Source organism: Molothrus ater, chromosome 2, assembly GCF_012460135.2.
Source record: "Molothrus ater isolate BHLD 08-10-18 breed brown headed cowbird chromosome 2, BPBGC_Mater_1.1, whole genome shotgun sequence".
NCBI lineage: Eukaryota > Metazoa > Chordata > Aves > Passeriformes > Icteridae > Molothrus > Molothrus ater.
The window spans coordinates 86,844,136-86,866,881 of record NC_050479.2 but is presented as its reverse complement, the minus strand read 5'-3'; the positions used below and the strand labels follow the sequence as shown (position 1 = coordinate 86,866,881).

The 22,746-nt window shown below is 43.5% G+C and overlaps 1 protein-coding gene across 3 annotated transcripts in view; it reads right to left on the bottom strand.

Moving 5' to 3' along the window:
• The window catches only part of LOC118690904 (alpha-2-macroglobulin-like), a 36,683-nt gene that overhangs the window by 4,410 nt on the left and 9,527 nt on the right, over window positions 1–22,746 (bottom strand). The window contains exons 7-31 of one of the 3 annotated variants that reach the window (XM_036389902.2): window positions 20,826–20,910; window positions 19,997–20,120; window positions 19,162–19,276; window positions 18,926–19,035; window positions 18,360–18,521; window positions 17,867–18,094; window positions 16,513–16,576; window positions 15,131–15,273; window positions 14,638–14,787; window positions 14,256–14,426; window positions 13,438–13,537; window positions 11,930–12,056; window positions 11,424–11,652; window positions 10,221–10,347; window positions 9,504–9,625; window positions 7,032–7,083; window positions 6,310–6,393; window positions 6,026–6,202; window positions 5,017–5,101; window positions 4,676–4,832; window positions 4,336–4,410; window positions 2,042–2,207; window positions 1,295–1,518; window positions 702–920; window positions 222–349 (exon numbers count right to left, since the gene is read on the bottom strand). In XM_036389902.2, coding sequence (XP_036245795.1) covers window positions 222–349; window positions 702–920; window positions 1,295–1,518; window positions 2,042–2,207; window positions 4,336–4,410; window positions 4,676–4,832; window positions 5,017–5,101; window positions 6,026–6,202; window positions 6,310–6,393; window positions 7,032–7,083; window positions 9,504–9,625; window positions 10,221–10,347; window positions 11,424–11,652; window positions 11,930–12,056; window positions 13,438–13,537; window positions 14,256–14,426; window positions 14,638–14,787; window positions 15,131–15,273; window positions 16,513–16,576; window positions 17,867–18,094; window positions 18,360–18,521; window positions 18,926–19,035; window positions 19,162–19,276; window positions 19,997–20,120; window positions 20,826–20,910 — 3,424 coding nt within the window. The remainder of the gene's footprint in view (window positions 1–221; window positions 350–701; window positions 921–1,294; window positions 1,519–2,041; window positions 2,208–4,335; window positions 4,411–4,675; window positions 4,833–5,016; window positions 5,102–6,025; window positions 6,203–6,309; window positions 6,394–7,031; window positions 7,084–9,503; window positions 9,626–10,220; window positions 10,348–11,423; window positions 11,653–11,929; window positions 12,057–13,437; window positions 13,538–14,255; window positions 14,427–14,637; window positions 14,788–15,130; window positions 15,274–16,512; window positions 16,577–17,866; window positions 18,095–18,359; window positions 18,522–18,925; window positions 19,036–19,161; window positions 19,277–19,996; window positions 20,121–20,825; window positions 20,911–22,746) is intronic. The other 2 variants (XM_036389919.2, XM_036389911.2) reach the window with 2 other exon arrangements.

Sequence of the window (22,746 nt, the reverse complement as noted above, 5' to 3'; positions counted from 1 at the left end):
GTTCTCCTAGTCATCTGCACAGCCTCCCTCCAGCCCAGCCCTGGGCTGCCCACACAGCAGGACAAATCCTTCCTCCAGAGCCTCTCCTCACAGAGCAGCCGCCTCCTGCCCACCTTCCCAGGAATGTGCTGCGCTCTCAGACTGCCTCCCCCCGGGGACAACCAGACCTCCCCCAGCTCCCAGGGCTCAAGAGGAAAGCTCAGACCGGAATGCAGACTCACCTGACATTTATGGCAATGTCAAAGACCTTGTGAGCTGTGGAGTCCCCGCAGGCCTCCGGGACTGTGTGCACATGAAGCATGAAGGGCGCCTCCTCCTTTGTGGGCTGCACATTGTACCTCAGGCTGGTCTAGGGGACAGCCAGCAGCTCTGGGTGAGTGTCTGTGAGTGAGTGTGTGCTCCACGTGGGAGAGAGGGGCCCCTCTCACACCCAGCCTCCCCACTTCTCACAGCTCCTCCACACTGCAGAGACTGCTCTGCTTGAGTCCCACTCTCTCTTCCACATCCCTCTCTCTATCTTCTGTCCTTTACCCACAGCCTTGCACCTCTCCCCTCTCTCCTGTTCTTTACTCTCCTCTACCTCCAGGGAAGGATTTGATGATCTCAGGGTGTTTTCCAGCCTGGATGATCCTATGATTGTGTCCTCTCCAGCCTGGCCAGGGGCTCCCCTCCAGGATGCCCGCTGTCCCCATCAGCCTCACCTGCAGGTAGACGCATCCTTCACCAGACACCTCCACGCTGTACTGCCCTGGCAGCTGGGGAAGGGGCACGCGCTGGAGCAGCAGCCGGTTGCTGGGATCCACTTGGAAGTCTTGCTGGAAGTCCCCTCCAGAGTGCAGGGCCACTTTGGAAGCTGCCCCGCTCTTGGCATAGGTGGCAGCTCCGTACAGGGACAAGGCTTGGAGAGCCACCACTGTGTCCTGAAAGAGACGAGTCCCAGTGCCCCAGCAGGGCATGCAATGAGCCTCTCCTCCTGTAGCCTGTCCTCCTACAGCCTGCCCTCTCTGCCAGCTGGCACCCTCCCCTCCATCCTCACTTTCTCCAAAAGTGTTAAGAAGAAAAGACAGAGGGCAAGAGCAGCTTCAGCATATTTCCCTTCCCAGGGGCACTACCTGACATATTTGTCTGCAGCCTCTCAGGAACTTGGCAGCCATGGGAGGTACTGCATGGATCCATTGCAGGGCTACAGTTCCCACCTTCCTGACAAAACTCCTGTGCTCCCACCTGGCTCTCTGACATGTGCCATCTTCTGGCACACCTCGATGTGTGAGGTGGCCGGAGGGAAGCAGCTCACCTGGGTAGAGGAGAAGCCTCCATTGGGATTCTGCTGGCTGCTGATCCACTTTGCAATGAGGGATGCAGAAGCCAGCTCCTCCTGGGCAGGGGCTGGCTGCGAGGTGAGCTGGGCCAGCAGCACGTAGGCCGTCATCTCCACTTCCGCAGAGGGAGCTCGGTAGCGATGGAACGGGAGATCAGCCTCGGGCTCCTTGCCAGGCCGCTGCCAGTGAACAGAGCCATCTTCACAGGAGCCAGGGAGAGAGACAGCAAGCAGCTGTTACTGGGAAATACTGCAAGGCGCTTCCTGACCTGCTGCCTGACCCAGCTGGGAGGACGGAGCCTCCGGGATGTGTCTGTCATGCAGGGTGAAGTGGGAAGGGTCAGGTGTACACATTTTGCAGGTTTACAATGAGTATGAGACTGCTGCCTGAGCCTCAGGCCTAGACACCACTTTGTCCTCAACTTCACATTCACATTTGTGGGCTACAGTCCCCACAGCTTGGTTAAAACCACTGTCCAGCCCGACTTAAACAGAATAATTCTGAAGGATTAGAGGATTTCCTCTGACAACTGAGAACTTGTGCTGCAGCCTCCAAAAGGAACCTCTCAGAAAAGTAATCCCTTTGCACAGGTCTTTCCTCTCCCTACACCTTTCCCTACCCACAGAGGCCAGTGCCTGCAGCCACTGCCCCACCAGCAAAAGCCAATCTGCCAAGGGAAGGTGTAAGGCTGGTGAAAGCCACGTCCCACCAGGAACACTCACCCTTTCTCACAGCTTCCTTTTCAAGTGAGTCAAGCAATGCCTTCCGCTGGTCCCTTTTCCCTGCCAGGGCAAAGGCGTATGCCAGCAGTGCCTTGGTGTACACATGGTTTTCCTTCTGATTTGCTGCTGTTTCCAGGCAGAACAGAGCATTCCGCACCACTGAGTGCTGGAAGGAGAGAGAGACTGAATGAGAGGTGATCATACTGAGTTCCATCTTGGAACAATACAAATTGGGTGGTACCTGTGGACCCTTAGCATCCCACTTTTTAGCCTGACAAAGATTTTACCCTCATGTATCCCTTTCCTCCAGGCCTAATAATTCCTGAACAAATGGGCAGCCAAAGGCTGCTCCTTATCTTGAATCTACTTTTCTTTAACATGTCTTCTTGTAATGGTTTTTCCCAGTTTTATTTAAAGACTGTGAAGCAGTGCTCCAATCCTTCTTCCTTGCGAAGAATTACTGGTCTGATTGTGTTCTGGGGTAAGAGGATTTCTCTGAATTACTTCCTTGCTTTAGGTTTACTGAATACTTGCTTTCCTCCTTCAGCTATCACCCTGAGACTGTTCTGTGCTTTCACCCTCTGCTCTATCCTTTCCTTTTTGTTTGTTTCCCCCTTTCCAGGGCATTTTCAAAAAAATTCACTTTCTGGAAGTACTATAGATTCTAGTCTGCTGGTGAACTCTATCTCCACACAAGAAAAAAAAAGATGTGGCTTTTTTCTATTTTCTGGAAGTTTTTTTGTGATGTTCACATTAGCAATGCATATATTGGTTTAAGAGTGCAATCACTACAGCAAAGTAAAATACTTTACATGTTGTTATGACTTACACACACTGTTACACCACAAACCCTCAGCAAGACATGACTGCTCCTCATTTGTGATGGAAAAGCTGGTATAAAAGTTGAGAAAGTAGCTCTGCAGGGAGAGCATGCCATGACCTGAAAGCTAACAGCACATTTACAGCTTAATAAAGGGTCTAGAAGGAAAAGACATACTTTTCTGTTGCTTTGTGCTTTGAATTTCACTGTGTGTGTACTACAAGATGAAATCTTTTGTGATCCCCTTTGGAGAAGCAGTTCAGCTGGTTTCAAGAAAGCAAAGAATAAAACCAAAATTGGTTGTGTCTATGCCTACCACTGTTTGTAAGGTAGATGTTGGGGAGGAGTGCAGCCTAATGACAGGATGTGACAGTAGACACATATGCTAAGGACAGTGCTATTAAGGTATTTATCAGGGTTTAACATGGCTTATTTTACTTATAGAAATATTCTGTATGAGCCTTAATTACTTAAGGGCTGTGCTAATCTTAGTTCATACAGCTTAACTTGAAATGCCCCCATACCCCACTCAGATTGTGACAAACTCCTTCCTTCACATGCAGTGGCAGGTTTGGACTCAGATGGGAAGCTGGAAAACATCCTCGTTTTCCAATAAGGTTCTGCCTGAGAGCTTGGCTTCTAAACACAGCACATGACAAAGAAAGAATGCTCTTCTGGTGAGGTTAGTGCCATCCATGTCACCTTACTGCCACAATAATTCCTTATGTTTGTTCTTACTACACAGGAAAAAACTTTGGACACAGAACATTCCCTACTACATTTGGAGCGGAGAGATTGCAACAACCTGGCAACCACACTGGTTCAGCAGTCCTTCTGCTGTGATTCATACCTCAGTTTTACCCGCACAACCACCTTCTCTCAAAGTGAGGGGATCAGAATGACCAATCCCACACTGCTCTGAAATAGGCCTTAGGCTTTCCACAGGTGCCATGATGGAATTCCCTATAGGTATACCTTATCCTTCAAGCATTAAGGATGGGGATTTCCCACAAAACCATCTACAAGAAGTAGAGAAAATGACAATGAATGCCTGAGTGTGCCACCCCTTTTTACAGACCGGTGGTGCTGTATCTTCCCAATAGGCCCAAGAGCGGTTCAACAGGATTCTACTATTCTAAGAAACAGAAGGAGATTTCTGTGGGTGTAGAAAACCTATTTGGCATACTTCAGAGAATTAAATATTATTTAACTCACTGTCAATCCAAGCTGTATGGAGCAAATCCGTTATCATCCACAGAGGAACTCAGAAAAATGTTAAATGAAATGTGTATATAAAACGGGAGAGGAGAAGAAAATGGAGGAAGATGTTCCTTCAGTCTAAGCTTGAATGAAAAGACTATTCAGACAGGATTTCTTCTTTCCAAAGGTAAAGGAACCTGGCAATCTGGGCATGGGGATACTAGTAGGGCAGGTTAGTACCATCTGTGGCTCAGGTGGGGGTGCAGGCACGTACAGTTACAGGCAGAGGAATCTCCAGCAGTGCAATAGTGATGTAGGCTGCCAGTGTGACCTCGTCATTCACTCCACCCTGCAGGGAAACACAGAAGTACTTGTTGATCCCAGAGAGTGCCACTGGCTTCTCCCTGTGCTACATATCTACATCTTGCAGGGACAAATTCTCCCTGGCTTCCTTTTCATGCTGAGTCCTTCAGAAGATGGTGCTGACTTCTTTCTGCTTCCTTGCTCCCTCCCACACCCCAATTGCTGAAATAACTCTATTGATGCCAGAGTGACTTATGGTCAAGTTCCAGCCTGACAAAGCCCATTTGGAGCCAACCAGGCAGATTTGTTACCTTCATGGCATTGTTCAGGAGTGTCCCAGAGCTGCGGAAACAGCCATTCTCCTTCTGCTTCTGAGTAAGCCAGATCAAAGCATCCTGGATGTGCTTCTCCTCTATGAAGATGTGAGGCCGGGCCTGGGCAAAGGACTTGAGGACAAAGGCTGTGAGCCTGAAAGTGATAGAGGGAGCCAAGACATCCTGAGTAGGCCCTGTATCCACCAGAGGTCATAGGGCCCATTTAACTTCATCTCCACCTCCATTCCAAACCCCACAATGGCCAAGTACAAGATAACACTGAGGAATAAGAGGGCATGAAAAACAGAAATGAAAAGCCAGAGGTACTGAAGTCTTACCAGGTATTACCAACTTGCCCATAACGTGGCCCAAAGGTGCTATAAGAACCATCCCGGTGTTTGTACTTCAATTGCCTTTGATACCCTGAAATGAAGAGTGAAAATATATTTCAGTTGCTGCAGTGCTTTTCAAAGAGCCATGCAAGGGAAATGCAGCAGACATTGTCTCCCTTGGCTATGGCACACATGTGACCTGTGCTGCTGACATGGGAGACACTGTTCCACTTGGCTGTGGCACAAATGTGACCTAATGTGCTGCTCAGTATTATAAAAGGAAGTTCAGGGAAACCCTGAACTTTGAATATCTCTATTCTTGTGCTCTTCCTCTCTCCAAAAACACCTGGAAACTGGCTATCTGTAGTCACTGCTGCTCTCTGCCCAAGACTTCAGGAGGAGAGGTAAATTCATCCCAAACTTGAGAGAAATGGGAGAATGATTCCCAAATGAGAACTGATTAAAAATGTGAGTCCTACACAGGATAGGAATGCAGAAGACAGGATAGTTTTCTTTGGAGGAAATGCAATTTTCCTGCAAAAATAACTGAGTCACAACCACCCCTTGCTAGTCGGCAGATGCCCACTGTGTGCATATGTACTGATGTTGTGTCTGTCATCATGCCCTAGATAATGTGGTAAAATTCTGCCCTGGTCAAAGGTGAGCAATACTTTCACACCTCAATCCTAAGGAGAATTCAAGATCTACATAAGCAGCTGCCATGATTAATGATTATAGTCTGATTTATGTTGTTCATATAACCATTTTTATGGAGGGAAATACTGAGTTATTGCCAACCCTGGGCTTTTTCTGTGTTCCTGTTTGGATGGTGCTGTCTCTCACCCTGTACGTCCAACTAAGCATAGGATTCCTTCTTACAGATCCTGTATTGAATACCCCTAAGCTGCCAGTACCCTGTTCCTTTCTAGAGCTTCCAACAGATCATCCAGGCCAGTGGCCAACAGTGTACTTATCCAATAGCCAAGGGAAGGGATGAACAAAGGTAAAAGCTCACCGCTCACTAAGTATCCAGTGGCCTTGGATTTGATCTCCTCACTCAGCTGCCCTGTCTTGTTCAGATAGTCCAGGACGTAGATGTTGGGGGCAAACAGGACCATGTTCTGCTCCCCACAGCCAAAGGGCATCTGGAGGAGCTGGTGCAGGTTCTGCATGGCAGTGCCCATGATGTCACCTGGGCAATGGGACAATTCACAGTGTAAATTGGCCATTAGACTGAGCACAGCCTGAAGTGGCAGTGTTTCAAAATAGCATGTGATGCTTTGAGGAGGTTTCACTTACCTAGCACTGAGAAATATGCTCTGGCTGAGCCATCCACCACAGTCTCTGGGAGAGCCAAGGAGACTGTCTGCGACACTGACTCTTCTGGGATAAAAAGCAGATTAATTTGGTTACAATTCCAGATGTATCTACAATGCATGGATAGCAGCTATCCATGGGTAAGAAAACTGAAGAGGGGTTTCCTGACTTCAACAAATCCATTCATCTGTAATTTTGTTGATGAAGTTTCCCATCCTACAAATTTTCTATTGGGCCTGCAATATCCTTACACACAGGTGGTCATGGACTTCTACATGGCACCATCAACCAGTTTTGACTGACAAATACACCTTTTCCAGCCTATTTTTCTGGCCCTTTATGCTTGGATGGGCAGACCTGGCTTACCACAGAGTCTGGTTTTTGATTTTACATCTGTTAAATGAAAGGCATTAGAGATAACTGAATCAAATCCCAAACACTCTCTCCTTGCATTGACCTGGCCAGCCTCATTTCCTAAAAGATGTACTTCTCCCTCTCTACTTGTAGACATTGTGACATTCTCAGCTCTTCTTCCACAGGAAGAATTGTTTTCACTAACAGTTGGACGTACATCTAGTTTGTTCAATTTTATCAGATCCCTACACATTTCTTCTCAGAGTGGAGCACTCAAAAACCTTTTTTTCCACCTTTGTCTTTAGTTTCTACCTCAGCAAAGAAAGTTTTGTTAAACAAATAGCTCTTACCAGATGCACAGAGCACAGAATTGTATGTGGTTTCCACTTCAGTCCCTTCCGGCTTGGGAAAAAGAGCAAGGGAAAAAAAAGAGCAAAAAATGAGAAACAGCAGCAACAAAGAAAAGGAAGAAATATCAAAAGGGAAAGTAAAAGGCACTCTTTGAAAATTGCCTAGAAATTTTTCTTCTCCATGCAGTAATCTGAGGATAATTGAGAACTGTAACATACTGGCTAATTACAAGTATGAAATGTAATACATTTTCTTTTCTTTCTTTTTACTGAGAGAGGCCCTGCAGCTTCACAGGTTGTGATGGAGATAACATGCAGGGTGATGTTGTCAACAGGGACACGGGACCTGGTGATCTGAGTTGCCACTCACTGTGGCCCAGTCTAGCAGAGCTCTCCAGGCTGTGGTGATGGCTGAGTGCCTGGCACACTGAGAGAATGTGTATGCAAGAACTTTGACTGGTGGCAGCTAGAGCACCCCAATGCACCTACAACTGACATGCTACAACAACCAAAATTTAAATGTGTGCCACGGTCAACCGGTTTATTAATTCTAGTTTAGTCTTTGAAGTAAGAAAAGAATCCCTCTTTTCTGTTAAGATGGGTGAAAATATTTTGCTGAGAACTCAGGAATCAAATGTTTACTAGAAAACTGGTTTTTGTCAGAATTTATTTTAGTGAGATTACTGCACCAGTTTTTCAACCTCTAAATAGGAGAGTTCCCATTGTTTCACTACTGGTTTCCAGTGTTTGCCAGCTGATATTTTTTTTCCAGCATGTGAACAATGGTGTTATTGTCTTCACTTTCTCACAATCAGAATACATTGTCTCTCATTCTTCAGTATGAAAAGACAGAAAAGTATTAAAAGAGCAGGAAAAAAAACAGAAGAAAACAAGAAAAAAAGAAAAAGTTTTCTGGATAAACTGTGATAGAGCTAAATGCTTTTGTTTGAAAAGGCACCTTCTTGTTTGTCTCAGTATGTCATTCTGATATGCAACTAAATGAGAAATCCATTGTTTTGTTTGATTTCCAACAGGAAATGAAAAAAGACAAAGTGTAATTGTTTGAAAGATTTTCCTTTCCAGATGAGAAATTCCTGGGTGAAAAAAAAAATCCCTTTTCCTAAAGAGCCCTCAATGAGGCTTGGTTTCTTGAGGGGCAGGAAGATGCCCTGGGGCCTCTGGCACCCTCACTTCTCTCTCTCTCTGGGCTGCAGTGCCTGCTGCAGGGAATGTTGCCATCCATGTGCTCAAGACAATGGAGCTCACCCCAAGCATGTTACACTGTATCCATTCCTGCTAATTAATTGTTCAGCCTTGGATGCTAATCTCAAATTCCATCCTGTCAGGGCTTGCTGTAGATTAATTGCCACATTACAATAACAGGATAGCAGGAGCAATCTCTCAGACACCCTGACAGAAGTAACTCTAATACTTGTTCAGTAATTTACATTCCCCTGCCATCTGTGAGAAAAGATTTTACAGTGCTCTATCTTCCTGTATCTTCAAAGAACTAAACAAACAGTCTTTTTCCTGAAGGGGTCTGTGAAATTAGGAACATTTCCTGAAATATAAAACAGTTGTTCATGTATTATACATTCAAATCCATTTATAAAACAAACAAACAAACAAACAAACAAACAAACAAACAAAAAAGCCTAGCAGATAGGACTGTTGTTCCATCACTACATTCCAGTTAGCAACACATTTTGGAAGCTACATGAATCTTTGCTCTGCCTTACTGAAAACTGGAATGTCTGCAATGTAAGGAGGACTTATTATGATACAAATTTGTCTATATAACAATCTGGTGCTTTTTTTTTGCTCATAGCATCACTGGGAATTTTATACTGAGGATTAATTTTATGACTGGCAACTTACCATGTGAAAAGCTATGTTATTATCATTGCAAAACACTGCTTAAGAAAAGAAGTGTACAAAAGAATGTAAAAATAAAAGGTTAGTTACACTTTTTTGAACATTCTTAGAGGTGTAATAAAAATAATTCAAAAGAGTCATGGTAGTTTTGCTTAGAAATATTTGTAGATTGCAGTGACTGTTCCAGATTCCAGAGTACTGACCATGGGCTGGAGGAGAAGCATAAGCTTTCTGGCTAGTGTTCTATTCACAGCCTTTCCCTGTGATTTATTACAGACAAACACAAGGATTTCTCATTTATCTCTGATATGATGTGTCTCGGAAAAACCCCTGTCATTATTGCCTGCCTTATTATTCCTGTCCCTCCATGTAATGTAAGACCCTGCTTTGACTGTGAGATGGCAGCACTATGAGTTATGGCCTCTATTGGCCTGTGTTAGATTTATCAGTGCTTCTTTTGTAAAAGTTTGCAGAATAAGAGTCCCACAAGCCATTATTGCTGCTCTCATGGCTAAACCAGAAAACCTTTATCACACAGCAGCTCTGGCTGTTGCTCTTGCTGCTTTTCTGTGCCACCAGAAGGAGCAGCCCACGTACCTCCACCAGCAGCTGCCTGATGACCGTGTCCTTCCTCCCTTTCTCAGGGGTCTCCACAATGTCATTCCCACAGGGCTGCTGGTTCTGTAGGGCCTCAGTGGTCACTGAGAACTCCACCTGCCCTGGAGGAAACAGGGGTCAGTCAGCCCTGCCAGGCAGAGCAAGGGAAATACAGGTTTGTGTTTGTGCTGGGAATTCTGGGATGCATTACAGAGAAGCTTTTCCAAGAGGAGAACTAAATCTGAGACAGGGTTTTATCCTGATCCCGATGCAGCCTTCCAGATCACCTCCTGTGTGATGGCCGCCCAAGCAGGTGTTAGTCCATCAGTATGAAGCAGTGATTGGGAAGGTCCTATAAATCAAATGACCTTTTTCTGGGAGGCTTCAGAGAAAACAAGTTTTCATTAAAAAGTTTCAGACCCAACCAAGTTAAGGCAAGACATTCTTAGCTCTACAGCTGGAATGTCTGAGTTCCTTACATGCCTTAAGGGAATTTGTGATTTCTATTAAAATGTTGGGAAAGCCGTGGCCTGTTACACATCACTTGTTTAGGACCTGGAAACATTACACCCAGTGTAGTGTCTCAGCATGGAGGCTGGATTTCTGACATAGAGAAGATCCTTCCAAACAGGTTTGGAGTCATCTAGCTCCTCACACCAGAGTTCTGGTGCCACACACTGCTATCTGATCCCAGTATCTTGTCATCTGGTCTCTTACCTAGAGATCTTGGTGTTACTGCCCAAGCAACAGTTTTTCTTTCATTCACACAGATGCAGTAGGATTCCTCCTGTTTCCCCACTGGTACAGCCAGGAAATCAGTAGATTCAGCCAGAGACACACTGACCTGCCAGTTGTACAGAGAAGGGTCATGAGGTCTGGACTTGGGGAGAAGCTGGAACTATTGCAGACAATGCAGTACATGGAGCTACCTACTATGGGTATTAATAATTGGTAGTGGAGCTATCTATTATGGGTATTGCAGAGCAAGAGCTGCCTGATAAAGGAGGAAATTACTGAAATTTATGCAATTGTAGGAGATCAGGGAGGTAACTGTAGAGAACAGCATCTTTGGAAAGGAAATCGATTCTGGGAAAATGAATAGCACAGACCAGTCGTGCCATGAATTATAGATCTCCCTCATGATTAGTTAGGTGAAGAGATAAAACACCAGCAGTGGGAAAGCTAGTAAGGGAACAAAGAAAAGTAGAATAAGGGAACAAGGAAAAGTGGAAGAAAGAGCCTGAAAATAGCAAACAAAATAGGAAATACAGACACAAGTGAGAGTGCATTGGAATGACTGGATAAGTGCCCCTCCTTGTTTCAGCTTCATTCCTTTTAGAATAAAAATCTGTATTTATAAAAAACTAAGCAAAGGCAATTGAGATTATGTACTAATCCCTTCCCAAATTTTCTCTTGTGTTTTTTTGTTAGAAAAAAATGCAGGTAAGAATGGTGAAGCCAAATAGCTCTCCTCAGTGTTTTAGGGACAGATGCAACAAATTACAGGAAGTCTGCAAATTCCAGCAAATCTTCTGTGAAGTTTTGTGAGATGAGACTAAAGGCTGAACAGAAATATCCCCCCTGGTGAACCTGGAATTTCCACTTGGGCATGCAATGATTCTGTGATCTGTGAAAAACCCACGTTCTCTATTTCTGTAGAACAGTGACATAAATTTGTGATGACAAGGCTGGGGCTCTCAGTAGCAGCACTTCAGGTTCTGAATCAAATGCAGCTTTCAAAACTTTGACAGGGAAAACACATTCCCTCTTCACTGAATACAACAAGGATTTGTACATACGTACACCTATATGAAATTACATTTGCAGATCAGTCATCTGGCTCAGAACACCTGGTTAAAAAGGGCCCACTGCAGTCTCCCCATGGCTGTTAGGCTGAGCAAAGCCGTGAGCATCCCTTACCCTGATGCAGGCAGGCAGGTAGTTGAAAACGGTGGCTTTCAGCGTGAAGGACTCCCCACGCACCACAGAGTAGGGCATGGTGAGCTCCACAAAGAAGGGCTGGAAGGCTCTGAGGGACACTGTTGGGGACAGGCCAAAGCCTGTGTCTGCTGAAGTGCAGAATGCATTGGCTTTCCACTCAGTGATGGTGTCAGGGATGGTCACTTCTAGATCAGCTTTTCCCTCAGAGCTGGTGAGGGACAGAGAACAAGATTTCAGTTGTATTCTGGTGTTCATCCATTCTCCTACTGAGCAACATCTGCTGACAGCAAACCCCTGCCCAGATGGGATACAGGCACTGGGTTTTGTGTGTTCCTCTAAAGCATCCTGTACTTAATGTCCTTAAAAATTCCCTTTGTCTACTAGAAATACTCCTTTCACTGAAATACCGATACATCCACCGAGGCTTTAACCTAGTCCAAGGTTCTGGCCTAGTGACCACACTCTACATTCTCTTGAACACTTACTTCACTGAAACTATGTCCCAGATCCATGTCTCAGGGAAGTACTTCCGGACAGTCTCCATAGGATTGCCATCAACCATATCTTCTACCATGTCATAACTCATTTCTCCATGCAGATTCATTGCAGAAACTAGCAAATTTATTCAAGGACAGGAAGAAAGGAAAAGATGTGTCAAACTCCATTCTAAACCAGGACAACTACTTTCCCTTCGGGTAGTTGCTATTCTTAGGTCAAATTTTAAAATTGAAAGAACAGCTTTGACATCTTGGCCACTGGAAACATAAATTTCTCTGTTGCCATCTCAGTATTTAATTTTTCTTAATGTTGCTACTCTTCTTACAGAGATTGGATGGAGTTGAGCATTCTTTCCCCACTGCCAGAAAACCTCTCAGTGACAAAAGAACCATTCATGATGATATGAGGGCATATTTCTATAGCAATACAGAATCAAATCTGAAGCTTACTGTCCCCAAATATTACCATGGCACACAGTTTAATAATCTGGTTGAAGAACTGATTGCATTTATACATGACCAGAAACAGAAGCCACACTTAGCCCTCCATCTAGGAACTTTTAAAAAGTGAACATGGGTCTTTACATCTCTGGCCATCTCACAGTGTTGCATACTGTTGTGCCTTACAAAAGGCTTTTCCAGCAGGCTTAGAAGACTTTGCATCTTCTCAAAGCAGACAGCTGTCTTGAGCCATGCTCTGATGACAAATCCTCCATTTCAAAACCAAAGATCTGATCCTTATGAGTAGGAAGCTAGAAGCTGTCACTGCACCAAAAGCTAAAACTGTTTAAATGGAGCTGGGGTACTGCACCATAAAAGTCAGTAACTGAAAGTGATATAGGTGAGTCTTTATTATATAGTCTTTCTAATCTCATATCTGTTTAAGAAAGAAAGCAAAAAAAGCAACATCATTCTCTCCATCTTCACAGTCACTGAACCTGCAGAGAAGTAACATGACCTACTTAGCCCCTTATAGTCATGTAAATGGGGAAACTTGAAACAGAACCAAATTTTTCAGCCCCCAGTGATAAAATATTGAACCACGGAATTGTACCACTTTCTCATTTGTCTTGGCCCACTTTTACCGTAGTTGTTCCTCTAGTTATTCCTAGAACGTGGCTGCCTAGATGCAGATGCTCCTATTTTAGATTTTCATAGCTGGACTCAGATCTGATGGGAAAAAACCCCATTACTTTGTGCTGAAATATTCCTTTAGTGCCTACAAGCCCTCTGCTGCTGCAGGGGTAGCATGGGAGTCGCCAAGCACACACAGCTCTAGCCAGGCACATCTGGCTGCCTGGGAAGATGCGGGCAGAGGTGAATCAGTTCATATTTCAGGACTTGGTCCAGAAGGGAGGGATCCTGAAATAGGTCAGCATATCTGAATGCAATCAGATCTGCCTGTGTAATTAATATTCAAAGATTCAAAGAGGGAAGGAAAGAGGCAGGGTGGTAAATTTTAGGAGGTTGTGTGAGAGGTAAAACCAAAAAGGTACTAGAACCACTGTAACTCCTTTCCATCATGTGTTCTGGGTAATGCTCGCAGAGTTCAGGCTTATGGATCTTGCTGCTAGTGAAGACTTTTAAGCCCAATTCCTAGTAAACAAAGAGAAAGAAGAACAAAAATATGCAAAAAATGGTTTGAAAATAAACTTCATTTAGTATGTCAAGAATGGATGTACCTAAGTCTGGTAATGATCAGAATAACAAAGGTTTGTATGTAAATTCCGGATAGGCTGGTTTGACACAGATGAGGAGTCTCTATCATGTTATTCTCATACTAAGGCTAAATCCTGGCTTGATCAGGTGGAAAGGTAAGGCCACAGGCCTACCTTGGGGACAGCTGCCTGCATGAAAATGGCATGTGTGAAATGCACTGGAGGGAGGATACCCAAAAAACTTTGTGCAGGACACTTTGGGTGCATATGCATGGATTTATGGGTTATCAAATTAACTGATATTTTAACAAAGACATATTAAACCAGAGAAAGAAAACATGACTGAATGAGGAGTTTCTAATATTATGCCACTAGAGGTAAATTTTCTGTTGCCTTATCCAAGCCCATTTGCAGTTGTCTGTACTATGAGGAGACCTTTCAAAGTTTTAATGGTTTTGAGAAGCCCTCAGTTACTGTTCATGGGCTAAGTAGATGTGGGAACTGAGCCTGGTTATTTTTTTGCATACAAATATGAGCAAGTTTACAGCAAATGAGCTTATTTTTTTATTAAAAAGCCCTTCAGGGCAGGTGAGAAGAAGAGAGGAGACTGAATTCAAAAAGGGAACAAAAGAGAAAAATGAAAGGTTGGTGCTTACTTTGAGAATGTCGTAGGCATCCCCTTCGCCATCAGAAGAAATGGGTATGTAGAGAAATCCATTTAATGACAGATTGTCAAGCGATACACATGGATTGACGTTGTCTTCTTCCAAGTAGTATTCCCTGAAGCTGTAACCCTGGCTTTCCTTTAGTGGGAGAAGCTGATACACCTGGAGAAATGCAAATAACAGGGAACAATGCATCAGATCATCACTAACAGGGACAGACACAACCTAGCACTCCAATGGTGAATGCCAGCTTCTAAAAGGCAAGTGTAAGGAATGCAACTGTAAAAATACATTCCCCCATGTCTATAGTGCTGTTAGTGAGGGCTTGCTTGGTTCTTGAACTTGCTCATTACCAAAAGTAGCCAAGACTCACAGAGCTGGGAGAAAGCTCATTTTCAGGCCTCATAAGGAGAACACTCTTGTCCACTGCACGGAGGGCACACAGGGATCTTGGAGAGGTGTGGAGTTGCAGGTGTGTGTTGGAAGCAGGAAGACCTTCCTTGGGCGCAAAACTCAATCTCACCTGCAAATCCAAAAGGACGTTCAAGCAACCATTTTTCCAGACACTGTTACATTATGATTCTGACACTTCTAGCTGTGTGAACTGAAATTGGCTAGTGTCTAATGGATATTCATCTTTGATCAATGTAATTAATAAGGATGAGTGATTCTCTTTTTATTTCTGTCTTGCTCCATTTTTAAAATTTTCATAGCTTTGTTGCTTATTCTGGTCACCAATCCTCAGTCAACATCAGGTCAGAACATTTCATGAACCCATTGTGAATTCTGCCTTCATTCTGGAAATTAAAACTGAGCTGCTGTCCACAAGACAAACATGAGCTGCATAAACCGTGATTTGTACTCACTTTATTGGGGAGGCACATTTCAACCTGGAAATCCTGTGAACTGGCGATGACTTCCCCACTGGGTGAAATGGTGTACACAAGCATCTGTGCCACGGGAGCAATTGCTGCCTCGACAGGGAAGCTCAACCGGAATGTCCCGGAAGCTGACAGAGAGAGCAGAAGGCTATTGAATATGCAAGGGGTTCCAATATATGCATTTGCCTTCCCCAGATAAAAAAAAAGTCAAGTTCACTCCTGATGAACATTTTTAGTTATCAGGGGCTGGCAAACTGACACATGACTAAAATTTATGGCTGCTACTGAAGATGCCTGCATTCAAAGACTGATTGTGAATTGACAAAGCACATGAGTTTGGAGGGCCTCTCCCTGCCTTCTAGATTCTCCCCAGTTAACGTGTGGCATAATTTCTTGATGCTCCCAACCATTTTTTTCCCCTCAGTCTCCAAGATCTACTAAAAAATAGTTGAGGCAAAAAAAAGTAACATGAATGTTGCAAAAAGGGTGACAGCAGTCAAGCTTGCAGAGTGACTGAAAGAATAACTTCAGAAGGTTATAGCTAAGCAAGCACTTATCTGGAACACCAAACTATTGCTCCAGACACAGTAGAAAATGCCCCTCTGTTCTGGAAAACTCTATCAGGGCCTGAGCTTTATGTCACAATCTAGACAAGGTGACAGAACATCCCTTGGTACCAGCCTGGGTGGGAGTTCAGTCACTGCTCCTAGTGAGGATACAGAACTTCGTACAGCGCATGAGATCTTTTACTGCCATAATCTGTTTATATCCACTGCAGTGCCGCTCCTTCTCACAGACTTACAAAATGTTTCCCTCTTCTCATTTTCAATAGACATTTAAAGTTGCATCACAGCTTATCTTTGGTACTGAAATGTGTAATCCTTGGACATATATGTGAATAAAATTTAAATGTGTTGATTAGAATATAGATATGCATGTGTTTGCATGCTTACAAGGCAGGAATAATACAAAAAAAAAAAATAGAGGAAATGAGACAAAGAAATGGAGGCATGCTCTTCCTGCTTGTTGTATTTGTGAGTCTCACAACACTGGTAAGCATCCACAATCAGAATAGGGTAGAGTGGCCATCAGAAAGTGCTGGTTTTAGGAAGTAGCCAAAATATTATACTTATTTTTGCTTGAATTTTCTAACATTTTCTCATTAAAAAATTAGCACCTGTTGGAACTCAGAGAAAGCAAAATTAATCAAAGCCACGTCATATAAAAAGGATTAATTTTGAAAATTCAAACATTACTTGCAAAGTTTGAACAAAATGTTAAATTCAGTTTGAATTGAAGTAATTTACCTACATCCCCTCTGCCCCAAATTACCATCAGAAATGCTAAAAAGGCATAGATCTGCTCACCATCTCCAGGATTCACAGTCAGATCGTGGGTGTCAGCTAATTCGATTTGTCCCTTGGCCATCACCTGTGTAACAGAGAAATCTTCCTGGAATTGTTCTTTCCAATGTTGAAAGGAGAAGGAATGTTCACTGGGTTAATTGTAAGAGTGTGAGCAACACCAAGAAGATGCTCAACAAGTTCCAGGCTGGAATTTACTGGGTCGTTGGAGACAGGAATATTTGCTCCTAGGAGCACCACATCGATCATACGTCTCTTTGCTTTTGTACATATTACATATATAGATCAGGTTCAAGTGCATTTTGCCTCTAACCACACATAATTCTGGGAGTCATCTGCACATTTCTAACAATTTGGAACAGACTGGACGTCAAAAAGTCTCCTCATTCCTCTCTCAGTCGCATTGTGAAACAGTATGAAGAAAAATTTCACCAGGATTAGTTTTATAACTGCACTAAGTTGGGACAGAAGACCACAGGCTGCAAAGAATACAAGCTTGAGCAAGGTACCTGAAGTTAGACAGTAGGCAATAGCTTAAATACCTCCTGTAATTCCCTCATTTCTAGAAAAAGATTCCTTTTGCACAGTCAAAAATGCTTTTTATTCAGTTACTTTTGATATGGAATATTTATTCCATAACACCATATTTCAATTTCAAGATGTGAGATCCACATCTGTTAAAATGAAAGTTTCTCACTGTTTGTTTACCCGCTGTATGCACATACTTAAAATCAATTTTCCCAGGCAACCGGGTAAATGAGTATATTGTCCTTCCATTAATTGTTAGAAGTCTTGAAAATAAGCACATAGACATCTCTAGCACAGGTTTTTTTTTTTTTTAATATCAGCCTAAGTCCCCTGAAGTTCTATGCAGTCCACCAGAACTGAAGTGTCTGGTTTACTGATATTTTTATTGTTCTCCAAAGCTACTCTTGTCTTCTCTGCTAGTGTCATTAAATGGGATAACGAGAAAAACAAATTTAGGGAGAAAGACATTCTATTTGGATATTAATTTGAATCTTCCTGTTTTCCCAAAAGAGACTGACATGTCATTGTTTTGTCACAGTTCAATTAGTCTCTCTTCTCTGATCCGCAAAATGAACAAATTCATAGTTCTTAATGCCAGCATGTTACAGTCTGTTCCAATTACTGTGGTCTCCCAAAATTCCGCACACAGAAGAGAGAGAAAAGAGAAAGATTAGTGAAGTGTATTTGGATTGCACTGTTGAAGGTTTCCAGTGCTCTCCATCATTACTGGCCATCTAGCAGTGCTCTGGTTGCTCATCACGGAACACAGCTAGAGGTTACACACTACTTTCTGTGGCCGTAGATCAAAGCAACCCCAAATGTGTCTTACCAAATAATAAATGACAAGTTTCTTCTGCTCCCCTATGGCCTCTGGTGTGAAGATATAGTGCACCTGGACCTCTGCTGAGGAGCCACAGCTTAGTGCCTCAGGCTTTGGCTCAATTTTGAGGAAGCTCTTACTGAGGGAGTAAGAGCGAGTTACTCTGCGCGTGGTTTGCTTGTAGGACGGTGTCATCCAGTCACTGTCATAGCAGTTCAGTTCAGGTTTATGCTCTGCCTGGGAAGGAAGAATAAAAGGTTCATAGCCAAACAAATACAGGTATAAAGCCACATAAAAGTCCACAGAAAAACTCTGGAAATGTTCTGTATTTTGCATGCTTAGGAGATTGTGGATAACATGCAGAGAAGACACAGAGAAGTGAGGTGACCCACCAAGAAACTTGCCTTACTTTCCAATTGTCAGAAAAGACTGATAATCCATGGACAGACATTTCCCCTGTTGAAGAGAAAGACAGAGGCTTACCCCTGTCTCTGCCACTCACTCGGATTTCCAGGGAGAGTTCTGTGAAGCTGGTAGTGTCTATGGAAAACCAGGATTGTCCCTGCTCATCTGTAGTGTAATTCCCTTTGTATTTGTTTCCACCCACAGTAATTGTGATGGTTTCATTGGCAAGTGGAGCATCAGTGCCATCGACCAGCTTCACCTAACAAAGCAATAACAAACTTCAGGTTTTAGACTAGCAACAAAAAGCAATTGACAAGTAAGACATCCTCTTGCCTCTTTTCCTCCTTGCCAGGCAGGATATTTCTTGATACAAGAACAAAGGAAAAGAATGTCGAAATGTGCGAGGCATGCCCTGAGTTGTCTGAGGGTACAACTAAGAAAATTCTCAGCAAAACAACCCAGTCAGCCCATGGAAATTATCTGTTAGGATCCTTAGTTCCTCAGTAGTTTAACTCCCCCAACCAGCTTCATTTGGGACCTCCACCATGTATCACCTGCCTCTTGAACCATGTAACCCACACACCCCACGACTCCAACTGATGGGTTTGTGCACTTGTGTGTTTGCTGTGCCACTCATAGCCCAGGGTCTCAGAAGTTCCCTACCGTCCCAAAGAGTGGGATCCCTGGTTTGTACACATGGTCCAATAGGTCAAAGTGGATTTTGCTCATGGTGTATGTGATACCACAGGAGCTTGTTCCAGTCATCTCAATTCCTGTGACAGAGCACAGTAAAGAGGGATTATTAATGAATTTCTAGTCATGCTACTCCACCTTCCTTGTGTTTGCCAGTTGCTCCTGTTATGCCTGCCATCACTTTGACTTCTTCGTGTCCTACATACCTGTGCCATCTTCCGTGATTTTGCCTTGTACCTCAATGCTCATCTCATATCCCTTGCGTAGGAGCTGAAACACCTTGGTCCTCACCACACCAGAAACACACCCACGAGCATCTGCCTAAGCGAGGGATTGGAGAGAAAATTGAAATTCTGTGAACAAAGTTTGTCCATTGAGGAATGAGAATAGATACCCCAAACCCAACATGCTTGACTTCTGTTCTTGAAATTCCAGAATTTCTTCAAGGGTTGTCTCCAAGAACTTGTGTTCAGCCTGTTTCCTAGTGTTTCATCCACATATTTTCTGTGTTCTGTGAGATATCTGACACACAGTTTTCTAAGGGCCACACTGGTTTCCTTGTTAATTGCCTCCTGCCTTAGTTCTGTTTTTCTTCCTGTTTCTTCATTGTCTTCTCTCTTCATCTTGTTGCTCTTTCTCCTGTACTTGACCCATATACAATACCACCTCATCTTTGTTCCTTGTTCTCTATACAGCCTTCTTGTTTTCTCCTCATCTTTGCTCTTGCTCACAGTCAGTCCCTCTCAGTTAGAAAATTCCTTCAAAGATTCTTTTCTCAGTTTGTGGAACAATAGCAAAGACCTCATGGCTGGCAGCTGGAGGTTTGTCACTGGTTTCAATGGGGTCAGGTTTTCATCATCAGTTCTGTTTCTAGTTTAATGATCCCTCTGTTAAGAATGCCTTCCTCTGAGATTCTTTGCTTTTCCCTAGAGAGAATGCTATCTCTAATGCCCTACTCTCTCCCAACATATTTGATCTTTCTTGAGACAAGATGGCCCTTTAACCTTCAGAAAACCACTACATTTTGATCTTGGGACTCACCCGCCTGGTGAATTCTTCACACACAGATTCTGTTTCTTTTCCGTAACAACTTGAAGCAGACTGGGAAAATTTCCGGCATACTTGGACATTCACCAAACCAGGAACAGGCTTCCCATAGGTGTACCTAATCACAGTGTATTAAACAATGAATCAGATAGGGAGACAATCAGGCATAGCCACACAGACACATCTCCTTAAAGACCTCTGTGGATGTTTTCCTAATACTTCTGAAAGGCTGACTAATCTGACATTTTAATGATTTCCATCACTTCCATAGTGACATTCTTCCATCATCCATGGAAGTTACATTCATCCTGTTCTAGGTGGGACGTCTCTGCAGAAAAAGGTTGACTTTAGAAAATTATTTCAGCCAGGAGCATTTGTGTATTATAAACTGCTCAGGGTTCAATGAAGAAATGGAAAGACAACCAGGTGCTCAGAAGGAGTGACTTATGAGTTAAAAATGAGAACACTGGGTTAGCATCACCAATTAAAATGATGTCTGATCTGACATGGAGTATTTGAGGGTTCAGCATTGGCAGACAAGCTCTAACTGAAGAAATGTAAAGACAGAAAGAGAAAATGTGAAATAAACTGAGAAGAGAAAAATGCAGATTTGTTTGACATAATCTTTTAAGGAACACAAGGAAGACCCTTCACTTTGACTGTTCAGGCCAAGCAGCAGGTTCAGGACTGACAGAATGAAATAAGTGTTCACTACATGCCTTGGAAAAGTTTAAAAACCCTCCCTGAGCACTTCTTTTGGTCCTCAGCAAAGAGGCAGAGTGAAGAATAAGCAAGAGAGATTTACTGGAGCTCTGTGACTCACAGACCACAGACAGACACTGGAAGCTCGTTGTCCTTAATAGTGATCATCTTTGGGACCTTCACCAGGACCTCGAACCTGGGCAGCACTAGATGGAAGAGAGAAAGTCTGGTATGAGAACAGTGAATAGGAGCTGTGTACTACACAGCAATGCAAGCATAGAGCCAGGATCATCTTCATATGAACCTCCCTGTGGTCTCCAGTATTTATCTCTACCCCTTCCATAGGTTTTCTCAGCCTTCACCACTGTTTGGGTTCAAAGGCAATTAAGGAAGTTGGTAGTCCTTACCTTGCCTTATTGGCAGCATGGGCTTATGTGGCTCCAGACAGCTGAGCAGATCCCTCACCTGAGTCCATTCACAAGGACACACTGCTCCTGTGTGGTGTCTTCACAATGCATAATTTGCAAGTGGGACTTGGAGCAGCACATTCTCCACCTTTGTAATTCACCACATTGAAATGCCCCAAATCATTGATTCTCTTGGCTCATTCTTACTGTTCTGGAGATGCAGAGTTCTCCTAGGCTCACTAAGATGCACTGTGGGATATTGTCCTGCATACCCACAGAGTTCAAGTGAATCTAGCCACAGACTCTCAGATCTATATTTTCAAGTGGAAAAGGCAGCACTAAAGCCCAATATAAAGGAGCACGAGTAAAATATATATATATATTTTATTTTTTTTTTACATATTAAGTTACAACTCTCTTCCCATATTGCATCCTGCAGCCCTACACCTCCAACTCCTCATGCCCAGGACTGGACTGAAGCATGTAATGTCCTGCTTCCAGCTGGTGCAGCTGAAGGGTTTTTTCACAGTGCGAGGAAATAACAGCAGAGTGGGTGCACATCCAGGAAATGGAAAATAACCCTGAGTTATACAGTTTAGACACAAATTTGCCTCTAAGATAGGAGGCAAGGCTCAATGTTTCAACTCCAGGGTGCATTTCCTCAAAAGACTTTAAGAGAAATAGCAATAGGAGAGATTCATAAGAAAAAGACTAAAGAACAAAGGAAAGAAAAATCAGTTTAGGAGGAGGCTAACAATGGGACTTAACAGCTTTGATTTTGTGGGGCATTCAGAATGGTCTTTGGGGGACAAGGAACAGGACATCAGTCACCATGGCAGATTTAAGCCTATAGCCTGGTTTGTGGTCAAATTATTCACCATTCTTGACTCAAAGCCAAATAAGCCATCTCTCATGGACTTCAATGGCAATCTATGGGCTGCATATTCCAGAAACAGCAGGTCTTGATCAATGGATCTGCTGTTTCTGGAATAAACATCTGGTCTTCATGCAGAGTTAGTGGAGAGCCTGGGAGTGTGAAGCACTGGCCAATCAGCCTCCTCAAATGCGCACTACAGTCAGAATACACATCTATACCTATGGTCAGAATACACACCTACGATCATCCAAGAAGCTTTGTTAGAGAGCTGAGGGTTAAAAGACTCCCTGCAGCAGCACATTTCTCCTTACTCAGTCTCTCCTAGCAGTCTTTTTGTAACATTCATAGGTTCTTCAATCACAAGTTTTCTACCAAACATGTTTTCTAAGCTTTCACAGAAACAAGGAAGAGCAAAAATAGAGAGGACTACGAATGGAGAAAGAGACCTTATGCAGATGATGAGGGAAGCAAAATGGAGTCACCAAAATATTGTCATATCTTACATTCATATCTAGTGCTACTTGCAACAAGCTGCTGGACTGGAATCAACTGAGACAAAGCCAGCTGAAATCGGTGCCACAAGCCATACACAGGAATTCTGGCATGTCCTGTGCTCCCCAGAGCAGTTTGAGCAAATACAAGCTTGGGCAGGTCACAGAGATGCCGTAAAGTCAGCAATCATTTCTCATACTTAGTGCTTTTTGGCCCAGCCCCTATGAATTGCATTGCCTGTTATACTCTGTCCCTCCCTTCTCCAT